The sequence below is a fragment of the Oryzias melastigma genome, linkage group LG10 (assembly GCF_002922805.2).
Source record: "Oryzias melastigma strain HK-1 linkage group LG10, ASM292280v2, whole genome shotgun sequence".
NCBI lineage: Eukaryota > Metazoa > Chordata > Actinopteri > Beloniformes > Adrianichthyidae > Oryzias > Oryzias melastigma.
In genome coordinates, this window is record NC_050521.1 from 9,707,921 (window position 1) to 9,720,156 (window position 12,236).

Consider the following 12,236-nt stretch of genomic DNA (forward strand, 5'->3'; position numbering starts at 1 on the left):
TAAGCTTTCAGTTTTATTCCTAATCAGTACTACTAAAAAGGCCATCCTGTCTCTGCATTTGAAAGGAGGACTTTTGTAAAATTGCATTATAAAGTTTAAATTTCTCAACTTCACCTCTAAAGAAGTTTTTTAAATGCAGGATGTCCTATTTTCCACAAAATAATGTGAAGATTTACTAAAATAAATTTGACCATAACCTATAAAAATTCATCTGAGAAGCAAAAATGAACTTTGACAAAGATGTGCATTGATATAAATGGAGCTGCAGGTGAAAGTGATCAGATCCACATCAGAAACGGACACCTGATGGCTAATTAATGCAATCTGACCAGCTGACACAGACATAAGGGAAACCAGACTATCTGTTGACGTCATGGTTTGAAGCCTTTTGGTCTGGCCCGCTTTAGGTAAGAATTGCTCTCTGAATATCGTTTAGGGGGAGTGGCTTTTATTGGTTAAATGGTTTGTCACTGTGAGTTAAAATTATTAGGTTTAAATGATGAAATAGGTCAGCAGAGGTCAGAAGGCAAAGCTGTATTTACTCAATCCGGCCAGCAGGAGGCAGTGTTGCACAGTAGAGATGAACATCCTTTTACTTAAAGTTAAAAATTTACATTTAGACGTTTGATGTATAGTTACAGGTCATGAAGGTGTCAAACCTGCTGCTCAGCATCTCTTAATCGTTTTTGCCTCGAGGCCACTAACGGTTTGACAAAGAGGAAGTTGCCGGGATGCAGGCAAGCCCTAAGCAAATATGTTGATTGATGTCTGAAAGCTTTAATATGATTGGCCGCTGGGAATCAGATGCTCGCGTGACCCCGCCCCCTGGTTTCCCTGCCGGCGTCTCTGGTATAAAAGCAGCTTTGAGCTCGTAGCTCGTTGAGGAAATCTTTGCTTTCCTTCACGGCGGGTGGCGTCCGGTTCGTGGAGCTCCTCCGAATAAACTAGTCCCCGATTGTTGATCGATTTCCAGGTTGGTTGGTCTTAATTATCCCATGCTTTTAATCGGAGTAGATTTAGCTAGTGCATATATTTGTAAAATATCGGTCGTGTAGAAGCTGTGGTTCAGCGGTTTGCACTGCAACCAACCTGCTGTCCTGTCCGCCTCCTGCAGATCCGCCGTAAGCCTCCACCATGATGCAGATCAACAGCGACTCCTCCACCAACAAGCATTCGCTCATCAACGTCATGCACCGCTTCATCGCGGCCGCCAACAACATGGACGAGACCATCATGGTGCCCAGCCTGCTGCGGGACCTGCCGCTGGACGAGCAGGCCTGCAGCCAGGGGGAGGCCAACAACAACGAGCCGCCCTGCTCCAACAAGCAGAGGGACATGTACGAGCACTACCTGCTGCTCAAGTCCATCAAGAACGACATGGAGTGGGGCCTCCTCCGCAGGGAGATGAGCAGCGGCGCCAGCTTCCTGGAGATGGCCGTGAAGCAGGAGGAGCAGCAGCCGGTGACCGGGGCGCTGCCCCTGGACGACAACGCGGACCTGGAGCGGCAGTTCCACTATCACCTCCGAGGACTGTTCGGAGTTCTGTCCAAGCTGACGCTGCAGGCGGACGACCTCACCAACAGATACAAGCGGGAGATCGGAGGAGGGAACTTCATGCGATAAGCTCCTGCTGGACTCGAACTTTAACGGGATAACTTGTGCAATCTCAGAACGTGAACTAACGGGGCTCCAGTCTTCTCACTCCTGAGTAAAGCCATTTTTAACCGCCTCCACCCCCATCAGGAACCCATGAAGCCTGACTCTTGGTGGAGGTTCACCCAGATGATGCTCAGCATGTTGGAGATGCTGTCCTGCTCTTGAAACTGTAAATATCTGTAGTGCTGAGCTGAGGGCCCTCACCTGTGTAGCTCCAACCTTCCCACCTGGTGCTGTGCCTTGACTTTGTCTTCACTTGTACCCTGTTCAGTTCACTGTGACTAATGGCTAATTTTTGTCTGTAATTAAATATTCTAGAAATGGGTTTTTATATTGATGCAGTTCAACTAAAATAAAAAAAGAAAACTTGGAATTTGAATTCTCTAACTTCAGTACTTTGCACTTTTAAGTTCCAGGAATCTGGAATTCATCATTGAATGCACTCAATTCAGGCTCCTGGCATGTGGTGTTCACACTAGACGAGCAGGGAGGGGCTTCTTTTTCAACTGTTTACTAGTCATTGCACACAACTCAGTGTAAAGGTTTTTGGTGCAACTATGTCTTCTTTTTCCACAGCTCTATTCAAATATGGGATTTTTTTTTTCTTGTAATAAATTTACTAATGGTAGACACTTCTGTGAAATGCCACCATCCATTTGTAGTCCCGATTGTGGCTAATCTTTCAATATGTTTTTTTTACATGTGGTGGGAAAAAGTAATTCTACCATGTGTAGCTATGCTTGACCATGGAAACCCAAACTGTGCAGGCATTTAGTTTTTAAGTGGTTATTTGCACATTGAGGGTTACCAGAGTCAAACGGGTCCTCGGTAGAGTTTCCGACTTCAGAAGACCGGTCTTTGGCAGAGTCTGATCCTGTAGGGCAGGGGTGTCAAACCCAATCGTACAGGGGGCCAAAAAATCCAAAACACACTTTAGGTCGCAGGATAAACGACACACTTGAAGTTCAAAAATGTAACATTACTATGCTTGTACAGAACAAATCAACTTAAACCTTAAATAACTTTCAATGTTTTACACTTCATAAAAAAACATGTGTAAATTATACAAGTTGGAAAAAGTCAAGATAACGCCAGGCAGTTAATGACTAAAAAAATGACCTGGAGGGCCGGATCTGGCCACCGGGCCTTGACTTTGACAGGTGCTGTACTGGGTATCTTCAGTTTTGGTGTTCAGGCGTTATGATGAATGCAAGAGTTTTGAACCCAGAAGCCCAAAAAGCACATACTTTTCATCGGAAGTGACCACTTGAATGCACTTTGAGAGCTTCATATAAATAAAGGCCTGTAGTTTTATTAAACTGGAGCCAGTGGAATACCCTTTTACAGAAAGGCCAGTTTTGAAGCTTTATTTGGGGAAGCTAAAAGGTTAAACTTTCTCACTATAAATGAATTCCTGATCTCTTCAACCTTTTATGAAACCCACTAATCTATGATGTTGGCAGTGAGAGCTACAGGCTATAAATGGCTGTAAAACACTTAAAACATCAGGTGAAAACGCTCAAGAGGCACAAAGGACGCAACCTCAGGGCACTAAAGCGACACCAGTCCGTAGCTCTGTAAAACAAATTAAGCCTCACATGCGTCTGCTCTGACATAAAGCCCTTCCCTTAGCAACAGATCCACCAATCAAAGCGGAGCAGAGTATCCAGGAAGCAGCCTGGTATAGTCAGTCCTCCGACCAGCAGCGAGCTGATGGGGGTCACAGGGTTTGCAGAATGTCTGAGCTGTGCGGAGAGAGGCCGCTGCTGTGTTCCCACGGACAATGGGCCATACAAGCGGCTGCAAACCAAGATGTCCGCGCCGGGCAGGGAGCCTCATCCCACTCGGATAAACTGGGTCAACCCGACTGGTGACAGCTGGCCCCACAGGGAATGTCAGTCAGGATGAGGCTTAACCCCAAGCTAAAAGATGAAATTCAGCAAACAAATGATGCATCTCATATTTGATGGTGTTGTGTCATCCACAGCTAATAGGGTCATCTTTAAATTTTGAGTTATTTCGCAAAAAGAAGAAAAAAGAGAAATAAGTAATGTATTTAGACAGTAACAAGGTTTAAGAACCACATTAAAAACTCAAAAATGCACCCAGATAAATACATCCAGTTTAAGGTTTCTCCTCAGCTTTGTAGCCAGGCTGAAGAAGACATTTTCCTGCAGGAATTTGGTAGCTGTGTGAGCACAGTCGATGCTGGATTTCAGCTCGTCTTTTCAGTACAGATACACAATGTTGTCAAACTGACACGAGTCAATATTTGCTCTGAAATGGCAGATCAAATATGTCCACACTCTGAATGCTTTGGGTGATAAAACTGCTTTTTTTGCAATAGCTGCATGACCAAAATGTCAACATAGAAAAGCTGATTAAAAACCTAAATAACTCATCCTGAGCATCACAAATCCAGCAAAGATAATTGAACACTTAACATTTTAAGCCTTTACTTCCCAAATAGCACACATAATCATGAGTTTCTCTTTTAGGTGCAGTTGTAGTCTGATTATGTTCCTCTACAACAAACAAAAAAAAGCAGTAGAGGGGATTTTTTACTTTTTTGTCACCTGACTTTATGCCAAAGCACTTTGTGTCCTGATAAAGTGAGTGCACGTGCACAGTTGTTGGCATACAGCCCTTGGTACAGTTTTTTTTCTTAAGCAGCTGAGCTTGTAGTGGCAGCAGCTGAAAGACCTCATGAAAGGTCAGAGAGGCTTTTAGCTGGCTGAACTTTACCAATATTCAAGAAAAAAAAAATATTTGTAACAAGTCTAACTATTTTACCCGCTTGATCTTTGTTTGGGGTAACAGGGATACTGAAGCAAACCTAGATACTGAAGAACGAAGGGTACACTCTGGACCGGTCCAACACAGGGCCTCACATAACCAATCACACACTCACATTCACATCTAACGGACACGTCAAATCACAAATAAACCCATGAAACATGTTTTTGGATTGTAGGGGAAGCTGGAGCTTCACAGAGCCTCTTCACTGTGAAGCCAGAGTGCTATTGTAACAAGTCACATCTCTAAAGATATGCAGGTATGGGAAATAGATAAGGACTGGAAACGTAAAATCCAGAAAGCTTTCATTTTAAACCCCTTTTTGTTGGGTTTTTTAACAGAGCAGTTCAGCTGTAGAAGATCTGAACAAACAGACCTGACACCATGAACTCCATGTTAACACAACATTGAATAGAATTGTAATTTATTAATACACTTTGTGCATAAAACTTTATTCTTGTATCATTCAGAAGTAAAAACTTCCCAATATTAGTTTGAGATGTAGACATTACAACAAAAAGTAATACCTGTCGTTCCAAAAATGATTATAGTTTTAATTTTTTAGGGCAGCACGGGTTAAAACATAATTATTTATATATTTGGATTCAATAACAAACCATATTTCTGTTCAATTCTCTCAATCTTTAAATAAAAATGGCAGTGACTCAGCGTTTCTCGGAGCTGCTGCTCCACGACACTGATAGTCTGTAAAACAGGGACATGATTCCCAAGTCACATTTGAGAAACCTGAGAGGGGAATGTCTGCATCCTCCCAGAGCTCTCCGAGACTCTGTTTCCACATGCGGCGAAGCTTCACAGTCCAGTTTGTGTCTGTGTGTAATCCAGTCTGTCTTAATGACCTTAATCTTGGCTCCAAAAGCCCTGATGTGTGGCAATTTTGGCGAGCCCGTCTGTTGCAACGTGTTCAGTGCAATGTGACAGACAGATCTTGGGACATGCATGGGAGTTGCTGAAAGATTTGGAAAGGTATTGGCCCCGCCCCTCCTGCCAGGACGGGGCTGCGTGATTTCCAGGCGGCCGTCCCCTCCCTGGCATTACCCCTGTGTTGCACAATATCTGCAAAGCCCAGGACACCCAGACAGAGCAGAGATTATTCCTTTATCAGGCAGGTCACGTCAACCACGTACAGGTGATGATTGCCCCAGGTCAATAATTCAAAATAAAGTTTAGTAAATGCTGGAACATTTATCAGGGTGTCTGGTGCGTATCATGTTTGCTCTTATCTTTGTTCTCCTTATTGAGGACTTTTATTTCTATGGCGACAGCGCCGTTCCCTGAGCACACAGCTGACTGTATTCACTGTATTGTTTGCTTTCATCTGCAAGCACTTTTAGTAAACAATCAAACAAGCGAAACGGTCCTCGCCATGAAATAAAGAACATTTGCTTTTCTATTGACTACAAAATGTGATCCAAGAAACTGTTTTCTTTAGTGGCAGTAAATATGGAGATGTGGGATCTTTTCTTAAAGCTGTTTTTGATGATTCCTTTCATGTCTTTAAGAGTCTCGTCAATAAATAAAAGTGTTTAGCAGCAAAAATGTATTTTTAATGTAACACTGTCTCAGAATTCATGGTTTTCAACGAGTCATAAACCTCAGAGGAGTTTAATCAATAACCAAGCATGTCATTTTACAGCGATGGATAGACGTCATAACTCTCTCCTGCAGAAGAATATGGAGTGTTTGAAAAAGTAACTCAAACGACCTCACACCAGGAAAGGGGCTTGGACTTCATGCAGTGACTTCTGACCTTTTAGTTGTTTAATTGCTGTTCATTTTAAGGTTGTTGTGTTCAGATTTTTTTTTTTACTTTTGATGCTATGAAAGATATTTAATTATCAAACTAAATATGTTTCATGTCAGAATCCTTATGTTCTCAATAAAAGTGAAAGAAGTCGACTGATCTTGTCTTTACTTAAAAGTGCATGTTGGTGGAGAAAAGTAAGTCAGTTTGGTCCAGCGTCTTGTAGTAAATATATATGAAAAAAAATTGAAGATCTGTGATGCATTCAAAATTGTTTTATAATCCAATCGTCTAATAATTGAATCTTAATCGAATCAAATTGTGAGGTTTCTCAAGATTCTCCTTTCACCAAGGGAGGGGCTTTTTCTATTTTTTGTACTGTTTATAGCACATGTCCGCCAACTACAACCGGGCACAAATTGCAAATATTTTCTTCTGTGTGATCAATTTTCAAACGGTTGGCACAAACCTGGTTCAACTTTTAACCCAATCAATGGTGTTTTATATGTAGAACCCGAAAACTGAGTATTTTTGAGGGTTTGTGATGTTCGTGCTCAGACTAGGATGGTGATGGGGATTCTAAGTGCTATTTTTCTTCTTGAAAAAGCTCATCCACCTTTAATTTTTCTTCCTTTGAAGGGTTACAGTGGGACCAAGACACCATGGAGGGTCTTCTGTTCAATTGGTCTATGATCTATCCACCGCTGTAAAGTTGGAGAGGTGGATGGAAACCCCACTCCAGTTGTAAAAATGTTTCATATCAACAGTAAAAGTGAAATTAAGTTCTTAACTCGTTCTGTAGGACTATTTTTTAGAAGGATAAAACAAAAAAACTCTCAATGTTGTGATAAACAAAAATGAGTATGTTCCCAGCACTCGTACTCTCACTCCCTGCAGTCTTTTTCACTTACGTCAGTGAAATCCAAAGGACTTTCCAACAGGTTGTGACTTGGTCCTAACCATAGCAGTTGCATGAAGTTATAACATGTTCTATGTTACGTAACGGGACGCGCCTTGCTTGCTCGCTCAGCGTTAGCAGGCATTGCAGTGACGTGAAATGGTCTCATGGGAAGCCCACATCGCCGTACCCACATTAGATACAATGTGGAGCCTTGTGCCGTAGACATAATGTGAGCCAGCATGCAGACTGATGTCATTAGCATTTGTGTTTGACTCCTTCATGAATGCACAGATGCAGCATGGTGGCAGGAGTCTTCTATAGAAAACGGTGGGGTGGGAGTCAGTGAGTCTGGGAGAAAATGTTTTAGACCGTAGAAGGATCAGGCCGTATTATTGTTTACCTCCACACTGAACTTTGAAGCTCATCTTGCATCAGCCTGAATATATTTGGCATCGATCAATAATAACAGCTCTCTTCAGGAAACCTCAACACTTTAGATGAGGTGCTGCAAAACACTCAATATCATGCTAACAAAGATATTTAATACATTTGTTAAGCTTGTAAGCAGTTTATTAATATGGCTTTTGTAGAAAATGACCTAAATTTAGATGTTTATGAATCCAACTATGTTTGTTAACAAGCCATTTTTGTCTAATAAATGTCTTACTAAAACCTTATAAACACATTAATAATGTTTGTTAATGTGTTTATGAAATATGTTAAGGAAACTTATTAAAAAGTGTTACCCCTTTAGCTCAAAGATAGAACTATTTAATACTGACATTTAGTTAAGAAGGAGATCATCAGCGTCACTTTACAGACTGGTTAAAGTCTTGTTCCTGTCTTTCTTGTGTTTGTGTTTGTTAATGGCTGCAAAACATCATCTTACAGTCTAAACATGAGTCCTGCTGATCCTTGTCATTGAAATCATCTTTTGATCTATTGTAAAAGTGTTCCCACTGCTTTTAGCAAAAAAAACAAAAGTTGTTTTTCAGGACATAGTTTCTGCAGAGCGGCAGAAATTCACCTCCGAGTTGTGGGAGGGACTGTTGGCTCTGAGCGACCCCACCCAACGGTTTACACTCTAGCTTACACCCCCCCCCCCACTCCCCACAACTTAACATTCGTGAAGCAACAAAAATGGCGAGCAAAATTGGAGTTCTCCAAACATGCAGTTTTGAAACAGATTCCAGCTCAGACGAGGAATCTAGTTATCAAAAGCATTTTTCTCAAACATTATGTTTTCTTTTCTTTAACAGATTTTCTTCTGTCTCTACACACAAGTAGAAAAACCAAGGATTCTTTATTGTTTTATTCTACAGGGATTCCCTCACCAATCTTTAGGAAATTATTCTTTCCCCTTGTATTTCAGCTTAAACCTCCAGTTGTCCTCAGTGATCCGGTCTCCCTCTGATGCCTTTTTTTATATTTTGTGTTCTGCTTTAAGTATCGGATACTTCGTGGTTATTATGAGTCTCGGAGGTCGTTTTGTGCTTCTTTCTGTTGGTTTTGTGCCTCTGCATCATTGTGTAGTCACTGTAAACTTGTTCTTCCTGTTTTGTTTTTAGGTACAACAATAAAAAAGATGGTAAGTGGTTCGTGCTCGGTGATAGAGAAAACCTCTTGATACAGGGGTATCTTGGACGATTATGATTTCAATGTTCTTGATGTGAAGAGAATCCATTGTTTTGGACGTTTGGAGTGGGTGAGCAGATTTCCTAAAAGAAAAAAAAAAAAAAAACGAAAAAGGTTCTCTTTGTCTGATCCAACAGAAAAATATTCAACTGAAGGTTTCTCTGACATTTAAAGAAGGCCCATGCACGGCTGCAGCTATAAACCCAACTGCATGGGTCTGGTTTCAGATGAGAGCTGCAGCCCACTCTTGCTCTTTGTCTCGTCAGCAAGGGCACACAGCTGTAAGGTCGGGAACACCACATTCCCCCTTTTGACTCGGGTTTTCCAGAACCAAAGTCAAAAAGAAAAAAAAGAAAAAAAAAGGAAGCCACCCGAACATTGTGCGTCGACAAAAAAGCTAAAACTTAGGGGTTAAATCAAATAGCATGCATCAGTGCAACTGCTGCCGAATATCACGCCACTATCCGGGCCCAGACACTGTGGAGCATGCAGGGGAGGATCATTTGGCGTTACGTAAGATGTGAGAGAGGCAGCGTGGTCCAGAGCTGCTTACAGCCTGACACAGAGCGAACAATCCTCTCAGCCTGGGCTGCAGCTCGCTCGCTTATAACCCCATTCGCTGGATGTGCAAGTTTTGTAGGTCATCGCAGCCTTTTGCCGTACATGCACGCAGTAGCGACTTTTAAGGTTCCACAGTGTACTTAGAATGATAGGAGATCTTTTATGAAAGATAATCATCACAAGAACAACAAACATTACAGAGCTGTACTTTAGATTTGTTTCCATATCTGTTATATTTTGTAGATGTCAGCGCAAGAACAGGAACAAAAAGTTCATACTTTGATTCCAGTATGTGATCAAATGCAGACAAAATCTATACTCTTAAAAGTACGGTGAGCCACAAGTGCCTGTTTTTACGTAGATTCGTCGTATCTGGTTGGTAGGATGATAATCAAGGTCATCCGTGCAGAGATTTAAAAAGAAAAACAGGCTCAAGGTTTGTGTTTTTGTGTCTGCTTGCTCTGCATTCAATCTAATCTGCTTTAGCGAGGATGACCGTGCTGACCCAGTGAGTGTGAGCCATTGTCCACGGAGCTGCTGGAGACCCCTGCAGTTCTCAGGAAACAGCACACTCAGAGCTGCAGCACGGCTTGTCGTCTCCGCCTGCAGCTTGATGTCCTCCGAGGCTTCAGTGAGAAGAAAGCATCACATAGGATGTAGACAGAAAGACCAGAAACAGCCCGTGGGGAGTCGGTTCCTCTTATTATCCTGCCTCTTTAACTAAACACAAATGAATCTTGTTAGCTAAAGCTCTTTTACATTTTTCTTCCAAGACATGCTTTCTACCCCTATTGTTTGCACTTAAGCACAATCATACCACGTTGTTCAATAAACTGAACATGGTGGAAGGTCTCAGTCCTATGTATCCCATGATTCCCAGCAGAACTTTCTCCCCTTGAGACGTTTTAAAGTGGTCCACAGGACACCCGGGTTCTTCTGCTCCATGTTCAAACATGGCTTTCTTTTTGAATAATTAAGCTTTATTTGGGATGTTGCAGACAGGTTTCTAAATGTATTCCTAGATTGGTTTCTGTCATTGACACCATCATGTTGATGAAGGATGCAGTGGTGTTTTGACAGCCAGAAGGTCACATTCAGTAAAAGACTATGATGTGTCCCTTTCATACAGAGATTTCTCCAGTTTCTTTGACTTTATCGGTGATGTTATGCACAACAAATGAGATTTGAAAAACTTTTGCAGTTTGACAAAAAGAAAAAGTCAATAAGTAACATTTTGGAATACTTGAAGATAATATTTTTTATAATCTTGCACTGTTTGGAGTGCCCTTGTCCAGATTTACCTCTGAGATTTTGTCTTCTACGTCTATAAGATGATCAATCTAAATCTTTTCTTTTTTAACGCTTTTTTAAGTCATTTGTTGCCCCTTTCTAAATATTTTGAATTAAAACCTTGCTTTAAATAGTTAAGGGTAAATTGGTAAATGGTGTATACATTCTTTAACCTTCCTCAAAGGCCCGAAAGGCTTTACAATCCCATTCACCTGTTCACACACTGATGGGGGCTCCACTGACACTCCAACACATGGGTGCGCAGAGCAAGAACCAAACCTGCAATCTTCCAATCAGGCCCACCGTTCTTCTTCTGTTAAAAAACTTCTTAACTTTGTTAATTAACTTTATTCTTTTATTCTTCTCAAATTTTGTGTTTTAAAATGATTCCTAAATGATTTATTTTTTACTACAAAGTTGGGGATTAATTGCTGCACAATAAAACTGGGAGAATTAGATTTCAATGTTTACCATTTTCACCTCCTGCAATTCAGCTTGAAGGAAAACACACATTCTAGTGAACCAGCTTTAGCTGGAATTTCTAGTGCAAATAAAAGAAGACCGACCTTCAAATTTTGGTTCAGGGGATCTTAAATGTAACCAGAGTTCATAAAAACAAAGCGTTGAGCGGCTGCGTGCATGCACACACAGCACGCTCACGTGGTGAGGAGGAGATAAACGTCCATGCAGAGCAGTGATGAAGGAACACAGAACAGCCATCTTCTCTCTCTGCTGTTCTATTTAGAGCTGCAGGACTGGCAGTCAGAGAGGTGCTGGATGAAATCTCATTAGATGTCTTCTTATAGCAGAGAGAAAAGGACATTCAACAGCTGGGACTGGAGGGTTATTTTGGAGCGGTACGTGTAAATCATCAGTTATTTTAATGATATCATGTCCAGGAAAAGGTGGAGAGAACACTTCCAACTGTTTTGTGTTGATCCTAACTCTTGTCTTAACTTTAGGCAAACAAGTCGAGCTGGTCAAAATCCTTGGAGTTTTAGATTCTGATCAGAGCAGTGACCTGATTTCAGGAGGTTTGAGTACAAAAAATGTCTTAGATTTAGATACAGGACTCTCTACCCCCCCGCCCCTCCCTCCATGCAGGTTCTCTGTTCTCTTCAAACTCTTACATAACTCAACAGAAGAAACCAATGTCCTCAGTGAACCCAAGTTTGTTTTTGTTTTTTAATTAACTTCCTGTTGAGCAGTTTTGATGTAAAAGTGAACAAAACTCCCCAAAAATACTTCAACCTTTACTTTAAAGTTACAGGTTCTTTTCTTAAAAAAAAAGTTTACTTTTCAGCTTCAGGGCATTTTGAATCAAGTGCGCTTTCACTTCCTCACAAACCAAAAAGTTCTTCTTCCTCATTCCATGTCAGTCTGTCAGTGGACCTTGTGCAGACTTGCCTACTTTTCTCTCCAATCACAGTCTGCTGCCCCGTTCAGGAAGGCCAATGAGTAGCAAGGCATGCTGGGGGCTTGGTGAGGAGGGCGGACTGGGGGGCCTTCTGAGAAGTCCCCACATGAAACACGATCAATCCGCTTGGAACAAACACCATGACATCCAGGAAACAAACAAAAAAAGTACCAGATGAGCCGAGTCAGAACTGATCCTGCAGGTTCTGTGTGTGT

General features: G+C 41.6%; 1 protein-coding gene across 2 annotated transcripts; it reads left to right on the plus strand.

The window, feature by feature from the left end:
* The first annotated feature begins 273 nt into the window (after positions 1-273).
* mid1ip1l (MID1 interacting protein 1, like) lies at positions 274-2,035 on the plus strand. Of its 2 annotated transcripts, none has more exons than XM_024284005.2 (2): positions 274-407; positions 1,115-2,035. In XM_024284005.2, the coding sequence occupies exon 2, from the start codon at positions 1,135-1,137 to the stop codon at positions 1,621-1,623; it is 489 nt and encodes a 162-aa protein (XP_024139773.1). In that variant the 5' UTR covers positions 274-407; positions 1,115-1,134; the 3' UTR covers positions 1,624-2,035. The 2 variants fall into 2 exon arrangements, with proteins under 2 accessions (XP_024139773.1, XP_024139772.1); XM_024284004.2 differs by lacking the exon at positions 274-407 and adding an exon at positions 676-973.
* Positions 2,036-12,236: the final 10,201 nt, after the last annotated feature.